General features: G+C 46.5%; 1 protein-coding gene across 4 annotated transcripts in view; it reads right to left on the minus strand.

Annotated features, from left to right (window-relative positions):
- Nucleotides 1–21,900, minus strand: part of CMTR1 (cap methyltransferase 1) — a 44,628-nt gene that overhangs the window by 4,430 nt on the left and 18,298 nt on the right. The window contains exons 7-20 of one of the 4 annotated variants that reach the window (XM_037063269.1): nucleotides 20,954–21,048; nucleotides 20,745–20,817; nucleotides 16,045–16,243; nucleotides 15,160–15,278; nucleotides 12,372–12,468; nucleotides 11,912–12,044; nucleotides 11,026–11,205; nucleotides 6,169–6,225; nucleotides 5,352–5,409; nucleotides 4,562–4,630; nucleotides 3,485–3,616; nucleotides 2,394–2,516; nucleotides 1,669–1,760; nucleotides 734–802 (exon numbers count right to left, since the gene is read on the minus strand). In XM_037063269.1, the coding sequence (XP_036919164.1) occupies nucleotides 734–802; nucleotides 1,669–1,760; nucleotides 2,394–2,516; nucleotides 3,485–3,616; nucleotides 4,562–4,630; nucleotides 5,352–5,409; nucleotides 6,169–6,225; nucleotides 11,026–11,205; nucleotides 11,912–12,044; nucleotides 12,372–12,468; nucleotides 15,160–15,278; nucleotides 16,045–16,243; nucleotides 20,745–20,817; nucleotides 20,954–21,048 (1,496 nt within the window). The remainder of the gene's footprint in view (nucleotides 1–733; nucleotides 803–1,668; nucleotides 1,761–2,393; nucleotides 2,517–3,484; nucleotides 3,617–4,561; nucleotides 4,631–5,351; nucleotides 5,410–6,168; nucleotides 6,226–11,025; nucleotides 11,206–11,911; nucleotides 12,045–12,371; nucleotides 12,469–15,159; nucleotides 15,279–16,044; nucleotides 16,244–20,744; nucleotides 20,818–20,953; nucleotides 21,049–21,900) is intronic. The other 3 variants (XM_037063272.1, XM_037063270.1, XM_037063271.1) reach the window with 3 other exon arrangements.

The raw sequence follows: 21,900 nt of genomic DNA on the forward strand, positions 1-21,900 counted from the left end.
GCCAGACCACAGGCAGAGTTCCCGGGAGCTGCCTCTCAGGGCCAGGCAGACAGGACATTTGCAAGCACAGGAAGACACTGCTTTTAGACTTTCAGAAGGTATCTATAAAATGCATTTTCATTACTGGATTTAATTTTAACTAAATTCACATTAAAACGAATAAAAATGATTTTGATAAAATACAGACATCTCAGTCTCTAGCCATATGAAACCTGAGGTAATAAAATAACTTCAGACCTCAGCCCAGCCATGAAAAGTCTTCTCCCCATCTGCTCCCTGACTGTCCTCACCTCCCTCTTCCCTCAGGCCCGAACTTTCACACAGCCTAGTATGGCAGCACACCCTGGCCTTCTTCCAAGCATCAGGGATCCCACTCCTCAGGATCCTTTCTCATTAGAAAGAAAATGGAAACATCAGGTGACATGCTAATGATACCGAAGTGTGAACATGCGACCCACAGAGGTGTGTGAGCTCTCAGAAGCACGTCTTAAATGAGGACACCTTAGCCACTAGGAATGACTCTCCTGTGGAGGTTTGCCTACCATGATAGTCAGGGTGGGGAGTTACTCTGGGGTGAAGAAGCCATCTACCTAGCACCCCAAACAAATCACTCATCAAGGGCAGTCATCTCTATCACCAAACTCACCTGGTCTCCCCCACAGGATGAGGAAGGAGACACTGGCCTGAAAGAAGCAAAGGGGACAGGGATTTGGGAAGGAGATGGTATGTTTACCTGATGGGATTCATGTCAGGCCGACTAGGCTTGGAAACAGCTTTCACGAATTTCTCAGCGAGCTGAATTCTACAATCCAAACAGAACCACTCAGATGCAAGCAAGGGCGCCTCCACCAGCACCCCTGCCTGCCCCAGGGCACTTGCACAGCTTTCACAGCACCAGTGAGTGCGAGGACACTCCGACTGCAGCAAGAAGTAGTCGACTGCTCCGAGAGGCAGCACTCGTGTGCCCCAGGAGAACTTACCCTACCCTTTTCCACTAGTGTCTTTCTCTCTGCACCCCTCCACCTCTGGATGCCGATCTCTGACTTTGCTATAGCTTGGATGGTTCTCCTGAACTGCGCCTGCAGCTGCATTAAGGCCCTTCCTCCAGAACTCCAGTGTCACCCCTACTGTACATGTCTGCTCCATCACCCCAGACCACAGACACCACAGCACACTCACTTCAATGACCCAACTTAGGAGCCACGTCAACATCACTGGAGGAGGGCGGTGCAAGGCGTCCCTCCTTTTTCACAACCGATTAGGCATGCACCCTCCAACAGAAGTGCCTCTATGGGAATTGTGGGGCCCAGGTGAACCAACTCCAATGGAACCACCAAGCATGAGACATGTTCTTCCAAGAAGACCTTCCTTCTCCCTATATGGTGACCCTCTTTCTCAACCTTAACACAAATATCACCTGTCATCTGAACAGCTGTAGCAGCAGAATAGGACTGTGCTGGTATCGATGACCAACAAGGCTTAAGCAAAGCCTGAAGTGCCAACACCAATTTCTCACCCTGCCCTTGAAACCAGCTATGGGTGGAGGAGGAAAACTCTAAGGCTGTCCTTAAGCACAGAAGCCTTGGGTAAGTGGCGAAGCCTCAGGCGCTGCTGCCATAGAGGTGCCCTGGCCCACCCCATATCCCTCCCCCAGGGCCCAGGTCAGACCTCTGGTTAAAGTGCTGTTCCCGCACGTCGCTGCCATTCAGCACGAGGACATCAAGGATGTGGATCGCACTAATTTTTCGCTGGGCCTTCCCCTAGAAGGACAAGTACACTGCCCACCCTGCCAGGCACTGGCCTGGGACCACTCTACCCACCATTCTACCTATAGCCAGGAAAGGGACTGGCTCTAAACACAGGCTATTTCTCTTGCCCCCCTCCCTGCTGAATTCTCAGCACCAGCCTGGCCTAGGTTTCTGAGCAGGCAGAGATCCGAGGCTCTGGGTATTGAGCCTCCTTGAATTCAAACCCAGTGAAGCTGCTGTCGTGGTGCTCCAGCCAAGGGCCTGGCCTCCCACTATTGCCAGACTTTCCTACTGACTGTTCTAAGAGTCCTCCGTATGGCTGTTAACATCCAAAGCTCATGAGAAAGTTGGTTCTTTCCCAAGGGATCTCCGGCCAAAAACTAAATCAGCAGCTAAAAAATAGCTAGTAAGCCCACCAGGGAGGGCCCTTGAAGCAGAGATGACAGAGGTCTCCTCCTTCCCATATGGAGACTATGGTCCTTCCTACCTGAATATGTCATGGGAACTGCTCAAGGAGTAATTCCCAAGCCTTACCCTGGCCCTGGGCCTATCAAGCACCACATACAATGTAACCCAGTTAACTCAGGGGGAAAAGGGCCAGACTGGCTGGCAGGGGCAGGACACGTGAGCAGAATGACCTCTGACCTCCCCTTTCAGCTCATGGACAATCTCCACAGAGAGCAGAGTGTCCCGGGGTAGCTCCGTCTTCAGGTCCAGCTTGACCCAGCGGTCTGACTGGCGGCCATCCCACGTGTAGATCTGTGACTTCTAAAGGCAGAAAGAAAGGCTGGGTCAGGCAGGCATGGAGACTGAGGGATCAGAGGCTCAATTCTTAAAACAGCTTTTACTTGGTGGCTACAAGCTTATGGCGCTGGGAAATGTCGGAAGAGAATGTCTAGGAGAGACCAGTCGGTTATATACTTCAGCGATAAGACAGCGTTGCCTTCCACAGCTTTGGCAGGAGAGAAGTAGAGATTGACTCAGTCCTGACGCAGGCAACAGACCCAGGGCAGCATTCAAAAGGCCAAGGTCCACGAATAGTGGTTCTCAAGAAAGATCCAGCTTAGTGTACATCCCCCTTAGACTGAGGTGGGTTTGGTAAAGGATCCAGAAAGCAGAGGATAAAGTGTGAGAGGACACAGGGAAGTGAGGAAGCAGAGAAAAAATTATTAGAGACAAGTCAGAATGGAAAGAAAGAGCAATTACCCCTCATCAAAAAATAAATCGGCAGCTAAAAAATACCCAGCAGGCCCACCAGGGCCCTCGATGCACAGAGATGACCCAATGAAGTAACACACAGAACTGCCAAGGCTTTCCTTCAGCTCATTTTAGATTCCTAGGGCCCCAGAGTTAAGGACAGGTAGCGGCTTTGCCAGAAGTGATGAAATGGGGTGCTGGTGGTGTTGCAAAGAAATGGTTACATGGGCCCAAGCCAGACTGGCCGGCTGACCATCCTACTAGCCTTGGAAGTTCCGTATCACAAGAAAAGAGGCAGTATTCCCTTTAGCAATGCGCAGAGATGAATAAGCAAATACATAAATAAATGAAAGAATGAAAACACCTGGCTAACTCAGAGGAAGAAAGGAAGTTTCAAGAAATACCTTCCTTGGGGTCAAAGCCCCAGTTCCTCAGCGCCAAGAGAACATGCACTGAGTCTGGCAGGCAGCTGTCTAGATTCCGACAAAAGGCAAGGTTCTGCGACCTGTCACTGGGTAGGAAGCCAGCTGCAGACTTACCCCCAGGCCAAGGAGGAACTTCTGCTCACTGCCAGACACCATGCAGCGGTAGTCGAGCACTGGGCGGATCTTCTCCAAGGTTTTGGAGGTGAGCAGCGTGGGCTTATAGCTGAAGATGTCAATCTCAGTGCCCTGCAGCCCCGGGTCAGAGAAAACACGGCTGGGTTGGGGGAAGGGACAGGCACTCAGTATGCGTGCCTGTCCAGGGGTGAGGGCAAGCTGGGAGAGGTAAGGACAGGAAGCACCTGCTCTCTGAACCATCCCCTGCACCCTTGCTCTCCCTAGCCGAGCACTTATTGGGAGCTAATTCCATCGGCCTGGAGTGTTCCTTTAGGACCTATTAAGGAAAAGGAAACAACACCAAGCCTCCCAGTACAGATCGATTTACCTGAGCTATAAGCAAATGTCACCAGAATATAAAAGCCAACCCTTCAATAAAACTGAAGGCAAGGACTCACCAGCAGTTGATATGAGAGCAATTAAGTGATATCTCCACCCCATTCAGAAAAATGGACACATGACACATGAGGCTTCAAACTCATTCTCAAAACCAGCACAATGGTCCATGATCTGGGCCCGATTTAAATGAAACCCAGAGAAGAGCTGGAAGTCGGGTGGTAGGAAAGAAACAAGGCAGAAGAAATCCAAGAACCAACTTACCAGAAACAGGTCAGGGGGCCTAGGGTTAGGCCAGACCCATTGCAAAGCTCTCCTAGCAGCCCCCTTTGGCCCCCTGCTCAGCTCCCCAGACCAAGATCACCCCACATTTAATGTCTCCCCTGCAGGCAAATCTCACAGGACCCTACACTTGCCAGAGAGTGACAGTCTGCACCATCCTTTGGGTGGCAGGAATGCTGAGCACAGCATATCTCAGGACAAAAATCTTCAGACAGCCTGAGGGGCTCCTGGGGAACTCAACACCCTACACTGCAGGTTCCCCCTCAGCCCGGCCCCTTGGTGCCCAGGTGGTGCCTGCACAAACCCTTTGGAGGCCAGGCATCTGGGGTCTCAGTGATACTTTCCACATTTAGATGTAGGCCTCTCTAACTTTTTATTTTCACCAGATACCGCACTTACCTGAATTAGCTCAAAGAACTTAGATTTTGGGTCTGAGGAAGAAGGAGCAACTCGAGCCTGGTCTGGGATCTGAAAACAGATAGCACAGTGCTTTGATTTTCAAATGTACTTTTAAAAAAGTATTTTGAAAAAGATTTTATTTATTTTTAGACAAAGGGGAGGGGAGGAGAGAGAGAAAGAGAAGGAGAGAAACATCAATGTGTGGTTGCCTCTGGTGCACCCTGCTACCAGGAACCTGGCCTGCAACCCAGGCATGTGTCCTGACTAGGGATTAAACCAGCGACCCTTTGATTCATGGGCCAGACTCAATCCACTGAGCCTCACCGGCCAGGTGAAGCTACTTTTGACCAAGGCTGAGTTAGTCTATGTAGGCGAGGGGACGGGTCAGAGGAAGCGGCATGGAGCACAGGAGGCCACAAAGAGGGGTATGGAGGAGGACAGTGCAGTCACCGCTCCCTTTCGGGCCCTGTGGTAGCACACGCCATGTGCCACTTCCTTTTCTCTGCAGCTGTGGTCAGTGTTGCCACTTAGGACGACCAGCAGTGAAATGAGACCTATTCACCCACCACTCTTGGCCTTTATGACCCAGCTGCAGGGCCAGACTGGCAGTGAAAGGGCCAAGGAGGTAAAAGCCAATACTGATGAGACTTCCAGCTCTAGAATGCTGTGAGGGAAGGCGGATGTGTTCATGAGGCAGAAGACCTTAACGTGAAATGCTTGGGAGTCAAACCTATTCTTCTCTACAGCTTCCCTGCCCTGGAGGGACAAGGGGTTAGGGCGAGACGCTCACCTCCCAAAGACGAAGGCACTGTTTCCGGATCTCTGCCTGCCGAGGCTCACTCAAGGTCCTGGGAAAATGAAGCCAGCAAGTGATTTAAACCTCCATGAGGTGCAAGGAGTGTGCCTCTGCGCACCCCTCAGAACCCCAGAGAGAAGCAGCCCACATGCATAAATGTGTGTGCGCACACGGAGGCCACGCTACCATCAGCCCAGAGAGCTTATCACAGGCACATGGCTCTGCCTCCTGAAGACAGGAGTTCAGATGTACACAAAAGGGGATGACCTTCCCTCACTGCCCCACAGGAAAGGAGGAAAGGAGACTCCCCGCCTGACCACCTGGACACCCGCCAGGGTTCCCCACACACCCTCCCTCCAGTTGCCCATGGGTACATCCTGGCTCCTCCTCTGCTGACACAGGCCCCAATAAACCCATCCTTCTGGACATCACTATGCCACAGAAAGCTGAACTAGCTTGTGCTTGCCCCTACTAGAGATGTTCCCTAACCAGTCCTATTTTTCCTCTCTGAGCACTCTTTATTCTGTGTCTACAGAGTGATGTATTCTACACCCTCTGATACACCCTTAATAACTTTTCCTGTATCCTCTTCCTAGAATCTTATCTTCCCAAAGACATCACAAAGTCCTGGAGAGCAAGGTTCATGCCATACATTTCTCTGGCATCCTTCACAGACCACAGCAGAGTAGGAGATAAAAGAGTACAAATTTTTAAATGTTTGCTGAAATGAAACAAAGAGCTCCAGGGCAGGAGCAAAATGAAGAGATACTCCTCTGAAGTAGGGGAATTCTAGAATACGGGCAAGACTCACGTGTCTTGAACAAAGGCATGGATTTTGGCCAGAGCTTTGATCTGCAGACTACAGTGTCTAGAAGAAAAAAAAAAAATCTCAGAAGGATTACCAAAAACTACAGCCAAAAGACATCAGGACAGAGAAGTTTAGCAGGAACAATGACCATCTATATTTAGGGGAGAGCCTGAAGAGTTGATAAAGAACCCCCTCAACCACACCCCAAAGTACAGTTACATGGGCCTCCCGAAGGCTGATGGTAAAGTAGAAAAAGAGAATCAGACTCTTCATACACTCAGGTCCTGCTGAAAGGATGGTTCTGATTCCATCCTTACTAAGGTGAAAGCAATGGTGAACTGATTCTAAATTAAGCAACAACAAAGCACAGACCTAGTTTACAGACTAAACTGACTTAACCCACCTACACTAACAGCTGCCCTTTTTATTCCAGTGTCCATTTTTCTTTTACATACACTGTCTGGAATTTAATAAAAACATATGAAACCCATGATACAGCAAGAAAAGGTGACCCACTGACGAGAAAGAAAACAGAGCAATAGAGCAAGACCCAGAGATGGTCCAAATGTTGGAATTATCAGACAGGGCCTTTATAATAACTGAAAAACACCTTAAAGGATCTACTAGAAAAGGTGTACAACATGCATAAACAGATGGAGAATACAAACAGAAATATATAAACTATATCTTTAAAGCAAATAAAATCAGACTTGATAAAAAGGATGTTAGAGTTAAAGAATGACTTTGATGGGCTCACCAGCAGACTGAACACGGTAGAGGAAAGAATCAGTGAACTTGACAGATAAAAACTCAAACTGAAACAAAGAAAAAAGTGAAAACCATAACAAAGCATGTGAGCTCTGTAGACAGTAACAAGTAGTGTAACATAAATATAACTGGAATCTCAGAAGCAGAGGAAAGAAAGGACAAATATAATGACAAGATAATAACTAAGAATTTCCCCAAATTGATGAATGAAGTCAATCCACAGACCCAAGGTAAAAAAAAAAAAAACAACCCCAAGCAGAATCCATACTAAAAAAAAGAAACCATATATAAACACAAAACACGTCATGCTCAACATGGTGGAAACAAAAGATAAAGAGAAAAACACAGAAACAGACACACAGGGAAACAATGGCAAGACTATTGACTGACTTCTCATCAAAAACCAAGGAAAGCAGAGAACAATATCTTTAAAGTGCTGAAAGAAAAATATTGCCAACTTCGAAATCTATAACCAATGAAAATATCCTTCAAAAGTGAAAAGTAAAGAAAAACATTTTCAAAAGACAAAAGCTGAGGGAGTTAGTCTCCAGCAAACTGCACTACAAACACAGGCTAAAAGAAAGCCTTTAGGGTGAAGAGGGATGATTCCACACAGAAACCTGGTTCTGCAGGAAGGAATGCAGAACACCGAAACGGGTACATCAGTAAATATCAAGAAACCTTTAAAAATAAATAAATAAAAATAAATAGTCACAAACATATATCTTTAAATCTCTCTTAAAAGACTGTTCCACTGGCCGGGTGGCTCGGTGGTTAGTGCATAATCCTGATACAGCAAGGTTGTGGGTTCAACCCTTGGTGAGAGCACATAGAGGACTCAACCAGTGAATGCATGAATAAGTGGAACAACAAAACTGATGTTTCTCTTTCTCAAATCAATAAATAATTTTTAATAAAAAATATAGATTGTTTAAAATAAAAAGGGCAATGTAAATAAGATTTTTCTATGAAACGAGCACAAAGGAAGGAGGATTACAAAAGCATGTTTACAGCTGGTGAGGTTCTTACACTGTCCATAAAGCAGAACACTTTTTGAAGATGCTACGATAAATTAAAGATGCACACTGTGATCTCGAGTTAACTAAAACATAACATACAAAGAGCATAAAAAGAAAAAACTCCAAGAAGATAAAAAGATATACTACTAAAAATACTTAATTTGCTTCCCCAAAAAGGAACATAGACACAGAAGGCAGGATAAACAGAAACCAAACAACCAAGACAAAGGATTTAAACCCAAACATATCAACAACTGCAGTCCATGTAAAAGTATTGAACCCCAATTAAAAGGTAGAGACTGGTCTTAGCCAGGTGGCTCAGCTGGTTGGAATGTCCAACCAAAAGATTTCAGGTTCAATCCCCAGTCAGGGCACATAAGGGAGGCAACCTATTGATATCTTCCCCCCAACCCCCATAAAAATCAATAAATATCCTCGGGTTAGGATTAAAAAAAAGAGAGAGAGACTGTTACACTAGATTAAAAAGTCAAGACCTACCATATGCTACGTATTTAAAATATTTTATTTATTTATTTTCAGAGAGAGGGGAAGGGAGGGAGAAAGAGAGGGAGAAAAACATCAAACAGTTGCCCCTAACACGCCCCCATCCAGGAACCTAGCCCACAACCTAGGCATGTGCCCTGACAGGGAATAGAACCAATGACCTTTTAGTTCATGGGACAATGCCCAACCTGCCAAGCCACACCAGTCAGGACCCAACCGTATGTGTTTTACAAACACAAAGACAAGTTGAAAATAAAAGGACATGAAAAGATAAACCACATAAATAGTGAACAAAGGAAAGATGATGTGGTTACATTGCTATCAGACAAGTAGTCTTCAAGACTAAGGGTATATATACCTCAGATAAGTAAGGATGCGCCACAGTGACAGGAGGTCAATTTGTTAAGACAAAATAACCTTAAATGTGTGTTTGCCTGCTAATAACAAAGACCTCAAATATCTGAAGGAAAACTAACAAAACTAAAGAAACACACAAATCATTTTAACAGCCTTCTTTAAGCTACCAATAGTAGTAGTCAGTATCAGTTAAGATATGTAAGATCTGAAAATCACTATGAACCAACTTGACCAAATTAACGTTCATGAAACACTATACTCATCAATAGCAGTTGGAATATTCACAAAGATAAATCATATGATAGGCCAGAAAAAAAGTCTCAATAAATTTCAAAGGATGAAAATCATATAGAGTATATCTTAGAAAACCCAAAATATCTGGATATTAAATATCACACATCTATATAATCCATAAATCAAAGAACAAATTATAAGAAAAAATTAAAAAATATTTTGAATGCTGTAATGATGAAAAAAGATATCAAAATGTGGGAGACTCAGCTAAGCAGTCCTTAAAGGAAAATTTAATATAGATATATGTAAATGCTATGAATAACTGATTAAATAAAATTATTAATTCCTTTAAAAAAGTAGTTATTTATTTTTAGGGAGAAGGGAAGGGAGGGAGAAAGAGAAGGAGAGAAACATCCGTGTAAGAAAGGAACAGCAATCAGTTGCCTCTCGCGTGCATCCCGACTAGGCCCCTGCTCCACAAGCCAGGCGTGCCCCCACGGGGAGTTGAACCAAAAACCTTCTCTTTACAGGACGGCACCCAACCGAGCCACAGTGGTCAAGGCTAATTCCTTTATGCTTCTTAATTTGGGTTCAATTTGCTTTTCTTTTTCTAGCTTCTTGATTTTAGACTCTTTTTCTTTTCATATATTTAAGTATGAATTACAGGATTACAAAGAGAAATATACAGCACTTAAATATACATATATATTTAAACCAGACAAGAACTTCAAAAGAACAGAGATTTAGAGACTAATATCCCTAATGATCAGACACAAAAATCATTAATAATATACAATAAATCAAATACAGCAACATATTAGAGTGTAACTCATGACCAACTCGACTTAATCTAAAAATGCAGGATCTGTTTGCCATTTGGAAATCATCAATGTAATTCACTATAAATGAAATAGAAGAAAAATAATTTCTATAGATACATAAAAAGTATTTGATAAAATTAAACATCTAGGCATAGTAAAAACTCTCAGCAAACAAGGAATAGGAGAAAACTTTGTCAACCTGATAAAAGACATCTATGAAAAACCTACAGCTGACACCGCATTTGATGGGTAAACATTTCACACTTAAAACCAAGAACAAGGCTAGGGCGTCTGCTCTCATCACCTCAATCGAACATCACACTGGAGGAACCGGAGGTGCAACGAAGCAAGAAAAAAAAGAGAAACACCATTAGGATCCAGCAATTCCTCTTCAGTTATCCAAAATAACTGAAACTGGGATCTTGAAAAGATATTAGCATACCCATGTTCACTGTACCATTATTTAAAATAGCCAACATGCGGAAACAACCTAAATGTCCACGGACGGGGAATGCATAAAATGACCTTATTCAGTCCCCCCAGAAAGCACTTCCACGGACTCACTGCTACTATACAGCTCTCCAACCTACCACAAAAAACTTGTTTCTCACGCTTGCCCCTAAAAAACAGAGCCAACTGTCACGTTACGTTACCACCACCCAGGAGGAGGAAAAACAATTATACAAGGTTTAAAAACAAAACAAAACAAAAACACACGACAAAAGCATTCAAATCACCCATCTGGGGAACTCATGAACTGGCAAAGGCTTTGGTATCAGAAACTTCCAAAGCCTGTCATGTACTTGCTTTCCAGCTACCTCCCGCCTCCACACAGGGGCTCCACAAGCCAACAACCACAATGGCCTTTTAGAAACAAGGAATTAAAGGGAAATTACTCCCACCACCAGGGACACAAGAGGAGGCTGCTCTTCAGGCCCCCAGGCTCCCACTGGCCGCCCTTGTGAAAGGGCATGAGAGCAGGATGAGGGTCCCTAAGGTATTCTAAATCACAGGAGCCCAAGAACAAGCAGACCAAATCCAGTTACCAATTTTTCAGGGTTGACAAATTGATACCAAGAGCCAATCACATAGACCTTCATTCTCTGGCCTTCCCTAATATCCTAGTGGTGCCAGCAACAAATACCTGGTTTGCTTACCTCTCATTGGACCGGATCATATAGTCAGTAAATTCATGGTCTCCCTTGATCACTTCCAAAGGGACCACAAGGTTGACATCGGAATCAGTGTTTCGCAGCTGGTTGAGTTTAATATTGACTGAGAAGAGGTACTCCCGCACATCATCTATGCCCACCTTCAGGCCCTTGCACACCACATACCTGGCAGGAGAAAAATTTCACTCCACGAACAAGGACTTTCTGCCAACATTCCTCCTCCCCAAACCCCTGGAGTCATGAAGTTTAACAGCCTTAAGTCTATGCACAAGGAACAGCACAGACTCTGTGCTGCAAAAGTTCACCTCAAATCCTTCCTTTTTATGTTGGACTGTATTTCTAGTCTTTATGGCTGTGGTTCCCAAGGGCCCTGTGCCAAGCTGGCTGCATCACCATCACCTGGGGATTCTGATAAATTAAAGACTCATCAATCAGACATTCTAAGGATGGGGCTCAGAAATCTTGTGTTTTTAACAGGCCACCTAGCAATTCAGTTTGGCCGCATCTTCCCTCACATTGTGCATGGCACTGTGTCCTCCCTAGGAGGCTTCTGACTGGTGGTCCCCTTGCCCTGTCCCAACCCATGTTTCTCCAGGTGTCCCCTTCTATTGGTCACCACCTCCTTCCTGGGCCAACCCAAGGATCCCCCACGTAAGTGTGGTGAATAAGGCTTATAAGGGAGGAGGCAGAGGCTGAACTGGCACATCACAGACCCAACTAAGGTCCAAATCCTGACTCCTCTGAGCTTAATCACTTCTTTCAGGTCAAGGTTTTTAATGTAGCTTGAGGGAACATGCCAGAGAGATGCGCCAGGATGTGTGTTCTGACATTTAGCCAACTACTTGGATTAAAATGGAGAAGAAAACCTCACCTCTCTGAGTTGGCAGGACGGCTGGTAATCGGCTTAAACAGACATACTCGTTCAAAGCAGCAGTACAGCAGGTAGATGAGCCCCACGCTGAATGGTGTGAACAAGTCAAAGGTTTTACAGATGAAGTGGCCTCCTGGATTAGAGAAAAAACACCAATAACAGTCAGTAGGTTCTAGTCCAGGAGGTGGGTAAGGTGATCTCAGGGAGTAAATATGACCAAGTCAGCAACTCAGAACTGGGGCCCATCAAAAGTCAGAGGCAGTCTAAGGGGTCCATTTAGCTTTAGAGGGGACTTAGAGGATTCTGTAGCACTTTCTTCCCTAAACTCCTCATTCAGTCACCTGTCACCTAACATAAGCAGGTTTCTTTTTTTAACTTCTGAGCCCACCCTTATGCATGCTCTTTTCTAACGGGGCCTCCAGTGGGTCCTGGGATGGGGAGACGGCTGAGGGAGTGTCACCTGTCCGGACAACAGAGAGCGCCATGAGGAACTGACAGAGCAGCAGCTGCTTGCTCAGGATCTCTTGCAGGTTCTCCTGTCCCTCCACGGAGAAACCCTGAAATGGCAGCACAAGAATCGGGGTGGGAAACAGAAGTGAAGAAGACTGAAAACACATCTCATCTTCATGAAGATTTCTTCAAGTGTTTTCCTGGATCTCCACCACCTGACTGATAAAGATACAGCTCGGCATTTGAATTATTTTGGCAGGTCATACGGTTCATTATGAACAGGACCCAGGCCTGACAACTGGACCAGAGCCACCTGCTCTAACACACCCGGAGGGTAGAACCAAGTCTGGTTTTCCAAGGAGGTGGTCCAGAAAATTTTAACACGCGCTTAAGAATCCAAGGGAAGAATAAGGCAGAACAGAAGCAAAGCACTGGCCGGTCACAGAACAAATACAGGAAAGGATACTCTGGTGAGTCTGATGAGACCCAGGAAGTACGTGTGGCGTGAGTGCTCTGCTTGGGCTCCCTCAGCCTCTGTGCTGACCGCCCAACAGGCCCAAGTTTTGTGACAGAAGAAAAGTCAGCAAACCTCTGACACCTGGTGATCTCGCTCTCTCTGCTGAACAAGGATTTACTCATGAAACCCACTTTCCTGTCCCAAGACCATGAAGTTTCACCCTCTGGCTAGCAGGGTCTCTAGCCAGGATGTTTGTTCAAAGAATGCACGTTGCTTTTCCTGGAGTGGTCTCCTCCTGTGAGAGCCCCGAAGGGAGCTGAGAGCCAAACTCACAGAGAAGAAAAGGAGGCTGAGGGCCAAGGGCGGGGAGAGCGCAGCTGTTTAATGGGCATGGTTTCAATTTTGTAAAATCAAAACATCCTGAAGATCTCTTTCAGAATAATGTTAATATATTTAACACTACTGAACTGTACACTTGCAAATGGTTGAGATGATAAATGTGTTGCATGTTTTTTACCACAATAATTTTTTTTAAAATTTTACTTACTTAATCTTTAGAGGGGAAGGGAAGGAGAGAGGGAGAGAAATATCAATGTACGGTTGCCTTTCATGCATTCCCCGCTGGGAACTGGCCTGCAACCCAGGCATGTGCCCTGACTGGGAATTGAACCATGATCCTCTGGTTTGCAGGTCCATGCTCAATCCACTGAGCTACACCAGCCATGGCTTTACCACAATAATTTTTTTAAAAAGTAAATGAGGCTGTCATTCATTAAGCTGGCCCCAGTCAGCCAGGTTTCTCTGACTCAGTCTTATGAAGGTAGTAGCTAAATGACCCAAAATCAAAAACAGACTCTGGCTGGTGTGGACTGAATGCTAGCCTGTGAACTGAAAGACTGCTGGTTCAGTTCCTGGTTGGGCCACATGCCTGGGTTGCGGGCTGGATCCCCAGGCTGGGGGGTGTTCAAGAGGCAACCAACTGATATATTGTATCTCTCAATAAAATACACAGGGATGGCCCTGGCTAGTGTAGCTCAGTGGATTGAGTGAAGGCCTGTGAAGCAAAGGGTTGCTGGTTCGATTCCCAGTCAGGGCACATGCCGGGGTTGCAGGCCCCGTCCCCAGTAGAAGATACGTGAGAGGCAACCACACATTGATGTTTCTCTCCCACTTTCTCCTTCCCTTCCCCTCTCTCTAAAAATAAATAAATAAAATATCTTTTAAAAAAACAACAAATTAAAAAAAACACACTGATGATTCTCTCCCTCTCTTTTTCCCTTTCTTCCTATCTCTCTAAAAATTAATAAAATAAAATATTTTAAAAAGTGTTTAGCAATGCCTTCTAAATTTATCAATGCTCGTCAAAATGCATGCATGTTTATAGGGTCAATCAAAGAGAAGGAGAAACAAAGCAGCCCAGGTCACCGGTCTACACTGCTGAAGATGAAAGCCAACCCCTGAGTTTACCACTCCAGCTGCCCGATTGCAACGGGGCCTCCCAAGCACTGCCAGAAAGGCACTGGCTCAGCCGGGGCAGCCCCTGCCTCCCAGCCTGTGTTATTCCCTGCTATGCATGCCGCTCTGACAGCCCATGCTGGCATCCTACACATTCCTTCATCTTTCCAGAAGCTGATACTTAAAAGGCTACCCAGGTTGTTCCAGGGGTTTTTCTCAACTCTAGCCATATGACTCTGGAGCAACTGCCATATTCTTTGTCCCTCCTCTAGACTAAGTGGTGGCCCACTCCAGAAAAGACTACCTGCCACATCAGACTAGTGGGTGAGAAAGCAGCAGTTGGGGTCCTCTCCGCACTTTGAGCAGCTGCCCAAAGAACGAGGCTCCAAGAATATTCACTTTAGCCCAGCCACTGACTGAAAGCCTGCTGTGGGTTCCCTGGAGCTGCTGCCTTCGGTTATGTGCTCATCTATCAGCCCATCCAGAGGCCTGGAGGTGGTGGTGTATAGACAGCCTCTGCCAAGAGTGGCACCCACCCAGGTGACAAACGATGGAAATGCTCTTCCCAGTTTTGCCTAGTTCGCCTTAGTCATTGTCCTTACCTCACTGTGTCTCACAGCCGACCGAGGCCCTTTGAAGAAGTGAGCTGAGAGGGGCCACCTGCTCCAAGCAAAGGTGTCCACAACATCACTGCCTTGACAAAGTTATCATTGAAACATATGCACAAAGGAACAGAAACATAAATCGTGCATCCCCTACTATCTGAACAGTGAGCTAGCACCTTCCAGGGCAGCTAAAGGGCTAACGTAACAAAACAAAAACAATTCTCAAGCCTCTAATGTGATAAATGCCTAAAGCATCAGCCTATGAAGAGCAGAACACCTACCCCATCAGCCATCAGAAAGTGGACTCCCTTGCGATCTGTGTTATCCAGGACAAAATTCCGGAAAGCAGTGATGTTCTCTGGGCGGGTGATGTCTCCATCTCCATCAACCCCACCCTCACCTGTAGGACACAGATTCACATTAATCTTGTTGGTCCTGTGAATCCCGAGAGCTGGGGCAAGACCCTCTGGGGCTGTGAAAAAGCTACCAGGGGGGTCACAAGGTCCAGGAGAAAAGCCCCTGCGAGGAGCAGCTCTCTGCGGGATCCCTCTTGCAAGGCTGCCTTGTAGTGATAGACCAAGAGGCAGAAACAGGGCCCTGCTGTATGTAATAAATCAGAGATGAAAAGAAGTTAACCAGCCAAAAGTCAGCAATTGAAACAGAGGGCCTTCCTCCCTAAGGCCAACATTATGTTTAAAGTGCCTACATTTCAGAAGCAGTAGTGACTTTTTAATAAGGACTGTTAAGCAAGGACTTAGAATCTGCTGTCAAATCACAACAATCAAGACCGAGTGGAGGGGATGCTGCAAGGTTGCTGGGCTGTCTGTTACCAATACTTTCCACACCCTTGCACCAGGCTGGAGTTGGGCATGGGGCATGTACGTTAATAACCCTGCCAGTTCTCAGCCGGAGATCAGGCAGTTCCATTATCTCCTGTTACCAGAGAAGAAAGGAGGAATGAGTATGGTTTGGATGAGAGTTTGCCTAGTGGAGTGTTTAACCTGTACCCCACAGGCCTGGGGTAAAAAGGGACAGCCCAGGGGGAACTGAGACCTTCATGGCATAGGACTAGGACCCCCAGGCTGAGAGACCTAGAAAAGAAAACACGGCAAGTGGATAGTAGCTGCTGCTGACCTAAAGTCCCCTTGTACCCTCTGTGTCCCTACCATAGTAAGGTTCAAAGAGTTCACTGGAGGCTGAGTAGAAGTCCTCCAGCTTGAAGTCGTTTGGGCCCTTCAGAGTCATCCCGAAGCCCTTTGCGTGCCACTTCTTCCTCCACAGCACGTACTCTGAGAAGCCACCTGGGCCTGCACAGACATCAGCGAAGTACAGAAGCTCAGCTTCCCGGTCCTTTACCAGGGGTTTCTGCAAAGGCAAGTGGAAGACAAGAGAGAGACAGAAAAGAGATGGCTCAGTGGGGAGCAGGCAGGGAGTGAAATCAGCCTTTCTCCAAGCACAAGGCAGAGTTCCCACCAGGACCACGGCACCCAGGAAATGCAGCTCTGTGACCATCACCCTTCGGAGTTGCCCATCCCTACCTCGAAATACCCCCGACGCCTTCCACACCAACAGGCCTAGCTCAGACTCCTCAGAAACACATCTCAATAAGTACCTGAGTGTGCATTTTTTTTGTTTCTCAGCCTCTTTTCTTCTCTATATCCTGCCTTACAAGAGTCCTACTGAGCAGAATTGATGCATTACACACAGGAAGAGAGACACCAAGACACAAAGTGTCCTGTTCCCAACCAGTGTGCAGCAAAGGTAAACCAGGAGCCAGTCAGCCTGAGTGCCAGACTCAGGTCTTGCTGATCAACTCCTTGCTGGGGACTCTGAAGTCATCCGCCTCAGCCACAGCACCTACCTACCTTCCCAGACCACAGCCTCTGCTTCCCTACTCCCCTTCCTCCTAGGCTCTCCCTTTTTTTTCAATTAACTTTTTATTTTGTAATAATCTTAGGTTTACAAAAAAGTTGCAAAGACAGAGCTCTCATATACCCTTCACCCAGTTTCCAGTTTTACTGACATCTTACACTGCCATTTGTCAAAACCAAGAAACTAACATTGGTACTCTGCTATTGACTAAACTCAGACTTCCACTAGAGTCCTTGTTTTGTTCCAGGGTCCAAGACACCACAGTGCATTTGGTCTCCTCCTTTTTAACAGCCCTCTCTTCTCTTGCCTTTGCCTCTCTGGCAGCTGGGGCCTGGGACGGTGCACAGCTGGCGGCGGACGAGACAGGGAAGAGGAAACATAGGTGTGCAGCTTCCAGAGCACCCTCAGAACACCCACCCAGCTCAGAAATAACTACATTATAATAACCATTTGAATTTTTGTTGGATTATAGTTTGGGTCACTTGAGTAGCTCTAACTTAATCTAAAATTCGTGCTGAACACAGCACTGACCTGTGTTGTGTTTACACTTCTCTTTTACACACCTGGTCCCCGGACAGGGACTCTGCTTGTCCCGACCCTCCACAGTAGAGAGCAGGCCCCACCTCTAACAAGAGGTTGGGCTCTAGGTAGTGGCAGAGGAGGGCCCTGATGAAGGGGCTCAGGCAGCTCGGCCTGCACTCTCTACAGACTCACACGGCCAAGTGCTGTCCAGAGTTCTGTAACTGCCAGGTAACGATCAGAAAGCTTTAGGGAAAACAGTTTTAAGAAAGAAATAGAAAAACTAACGTCCACAACTCAGTCCATTTCTAGGTGACAAGGGTCTCCCCTCTGACGACAGCTATCTAGCTTTATCAAAACAGTGAATACATTTCTGGGAAAAGTGACTTTAGCTAAAAACATACTTCGCCATCCTGCGACAAGCTCACCCAGGCATGCTATGCTGTATCAGTTCCTTCCCTCCTCCCTACCATTCCACCCCATTCCTTGTTCCTGAGCCATCAACTGCTCATATATTTGGATTATATTCATTTGCACACATACACACACACAAAAGACCTAATGGCACTTACCAAGAACATCACATAAGCACTTTCCCGACAGTACGGCAGTAATGAGGCGGGGGTCACAAGCCTAAGGCCTGCACAGGCTGGACAGTGGTCCTCACCACAGGGTGGGCCCCAGTGCCCCAGCCCCAGGCTCCACCCTCTCTAGGTGGGCAGTTGGCCCAAAGGAAGACTAGGGGAAGAAAGGGTAGCACAACAACAAAAGCATCTCACCTCCAAAAAAAGACGATAAACATGATCTCATTTTGTGATTTCAAGACTTGAGGCCCTCACAGGCCATAGCCAGAAGGCCCTGTCATAGAAAGGACAGCTGGGGTTTTCAACTCTGCCCCCCACTGGCTGTGCAGTCACCGGCAAGCACACAATGTATGCTTGGAAGCTCAAGCTTCCTCAACTATAAACTGGGACTAAATGTAGGTTATTTAAGACTGCTGTAGGATTAAATAAATTACCAAATGTAAAAAATCTTAATAAACTGTAAAATACTAAACAAATGTAAGATACTATATTCAACTAGATTAACTGTCTCAGAGTCAAAACTCTGGTCCGTTTCCATCTTTTTCTCTTTCCAGAGCCCCAGTGGCACTTTCTAAGTGCTCTCATTTCCTCTAAAACAGCACTGAAACTTAAACATCTACCTTCAGTTTTTGCCGCCTGTTACACTTCAAAACATGTTTTCTTACCTCAACAACATCCCTAGGCACACAAATTCCTCACGTGATGTTATGGTTTATAATACACTTCCATGTACCCAAAGAACCTAAATTCCCTTCTTTCCTTTGTCTCTTCCAACTCCTGTTCACAATTTATTTACTTCCTGCCCTAGTCTCTTTTCAACCTACCACCACCTGCAGAACCCAGGGAAAACCCTGAGTTCTGTTCCCTCTCCCATTCTCCACCTCTAACCTCTCCACACCACCCCAAGCTTCATGTTCTGCATCCACACTCACTCATCATCTATAATTTGCCTGATCCAAGAGCCAAAGACACTAGCAAACCTGGTGTGTGGCTGGGGCTTCAGCCACTCCCTCTTTCCTGGTAACTGTTCCAAAGCATCTCTGCTCACCTGAAAAACATACCAAGTCTACTGGCCCTGGCTGTCACTCTGGTGCTCAGGGAAAAACAGAGATTTTAAAACAGAAGAAAATACTAGGGGCTGGAGAGAAATCACTTTTTAGAGTAGAGTGTAAAGAAACATCCCTGAAAGGGCAATTCTCCATGGCCACTAATAATCAATTCAGGTCAAGACTCTGCCTGAAGCATTACAAACACGGCTGCCTTTTCCTATGTAACTAACATCTTCACCCTCTACCTGAATGGTATGGCCTGGTGCCTGCTTTACCTTCCTGACAGCAAAAGACAATAATCAGATACCAGCTGCTGGAGGCACTTTCATTCAAAAGCCCAAAAGGATGCTGTGACTTCCCATCAGCTTGACAGAGCTCCTCTGCCAGGCAGGAGTTTAAAATCATTTGGAGCTCAGAAAATTTAATCAACATTATATCAACCTAATTTTCTCAAGATGCTAATTTCAAGAACGCTTTTGTGCTGACTGCTGGTACTAGAAAATGGGGTGGGAGACCTGGGAGAGAAATGACTAAAGGCTGGAGGGGTCTCCATGCCAGCTTTGCCAGCACAGAGAAAGCAGTGAGGCAGGTGGAACTGAAACACTAAAGAGCCTGGAAAAGAAGTTTCTTCAGTGAGTGGATAATCAGGGGGCCTAATGGAAGAAGGTAATGCCAGAATGAAATTTCCTTTATTCTTTCTCTATCGTCACAGAGGGTGTGTGTTCAGAAAAATGAGACGCAGCGCACAGATCATTTTGCTCTACCATTTCTTGAGAAGGACCAAAGCCTGATAACTATGACCCCACACAAAACTTGTTCTAAGAGGCAGGAAGGGAAAGTAGCCACATCAGAAATCACAGATCTGAGAGCTGGGAACAACTCTTAAGAACCTTTTGGCCCTACACTGGCCCTGTGGCAGGTTAGTAGGGCTATTTTCAGAGAGCAGGCAGCTGAGGCACAAAGAAGGTGTGATCTTAAGTGACACCACCTATGACTGTAAGTGCTGCACTCCCCTCTATGACACAGCCCCGACACTGACTGTAAATGGATCAGCGGAAGGCTCCAGAGGCCCACATTTCGTTCACCTCTCAACATTCCGCAGAGCACTCCCCTCTCATAGCAGAAACAGCACCCCAGTCAGATGATGTCAGTTTCAAATAACTGGAAAATAAGCTCGCTCCAGGGACTGCACGGTCCCCCTTCTACTCCACCTCACCCATGGTACAAAGGCAGGCTAAAGCGCCCTGGTGACAACTGGCCTCATATGTCAATAAGCACAACAGGCTTTACAAATACCCCAACCCTGCACACTTACCAGCTCTCACGTCCACCGGAATGTCCAGAACCTAACTATGGGGAAAGGATTCACATCTATCTCATTCCAAATTATATTCCTGGTGCCTTAGCACTGTGCCTGGTGCAAAGTAGGGGCTGGATAATACATGTTTAGTGAGTGCAGGAGGCAGGCCCATGCTCTAACTTGTGGCCTCATCGACCTGTTCCCTAGGCCATTAGATGCCACACCTGCTGATCGTGCCCAGGATTCCCTTCTCCACTGCTGCAAGCCCTACTCACCTCCACCTGGAGTGAGCAAGAGGATCTGCAGAGTTGGGGGCTGGGACATGAAGTCCTGGAGACAATGCTTATTGGGGCACTCCTGGGACCATGGAAAATACTGTGGGGCCCCATCTGAGGAGCTCCAAGCAAATTACATCTCTAGCATAAAGTGTGTATCTCTAACACATAGCAGGTATAACTGCATTGCACAAATGGCAATTTCTGAGCCACTGAAGCTTCAGCCCATTTAACACCACGACTTCAGAAGCAGAAACTTGTTCTCACCCCGTAAGAGTCCCGTGGATTCGTAAAAATGCGATCAAACACAAAATCCATGTTTGCCATCTTCATTGCCGCCCTACAACAAAGTCAGACAGAGAAGCTCAATTCAGTACCAGACATACAGAAAGCTGAAGCTCAAAGAAAAGGCGGAAGGGTACATGCGTCGGGGGGATGGAAGGGGGGGGGATGGAAGGGGGGGGACGTCAGCAAACCTGTTTAGGAAGAAGACTCCTCGGATCATCTCGTAGGGATTGGCCCGGGTCCGCGCTCGCCGCATCTCCTCCCCGTCCAGGACATCAAACACACTCTGCCCAAAGAGAATCAGAAACTCAGGGTTAGCATCACCCTCTGGGATAGGACAGGGCTCCTAACAACTGGAGGGGCCCAACAAGCAGCCCTCCACAGAGCAAGGCTCCTGCTGTGTCTCAGCTTAAAAACGACCAGTTGTGTGACCCTGGCCAAGTTACTCAATCACTCTGACCCTCAACTACATCACCGGTAAAATGCGAAAAAATCAAATGTAAGCATGTCCCTGGCACATGGTAACTGGTTAATAAATGGCAACCGTGGTAATGCACAGGGCCACCTCTTGGCATTGCTATTCCTCTCGGCAAATGTTTCTCCACTCCAGCAGCAACTTTCCAAGGACCAGAGTTCTGATACCAAGGCTCTCTTGACCAGGGCTCACTGAGAGAGACTAAACAAACCAAGACCTACCACACAGGAGGGATCCCTTCTCCATCCTATTTCCTCTCTGAAAGAAAGCCTCACTTCACACGAGCACCAGTCACTGGAAGGATATTCCCAACCCTCTGCCTGTCAGAAAATAAGACCTGTGAGGCTAGTCTAGGGCCTTATTGCTTCTCCAACCCATTTCCTCCTCAGTTTCCTTGGCTCATTCTGTCCTGGGCAATGCACTTCCTGGCCCAAAACTCAGGCCACAAGATATCAGGGAAGGCTAACATTCACCCTGCATGTTAGAAGCCTCACCCCCAGTATTCTATTTGATTCTCACAGCAACCCTAGGAAGTATTTTTTCCCTATCTTATAGATGAGGGAACTAAAACTCTCAACTGGCCCAAGGTCACACAATAAAAACTGTTGCAAAACCAGGATTTGGATTCAGGTCTATCTGAGGCTAAAGAATGATTCCAAACTT

Source organism: Sturnira hondurensis, unplaced genomic scaffold, assembly GCF_014824575.4.
Source record: "Sturnira hondurensis isolate 20B ecotype Veracruz unplaced genomic scaffold, ASM1482457v3 Scaffold0014430, whole genome shotgun sequence".
NCBI classification, from domain to species: Eukaryota; Metazoa; Chordata; class Mammalia; order Chiroptera; family Phyllostomidae; genus Sturnira; species Sturnira hondurensis.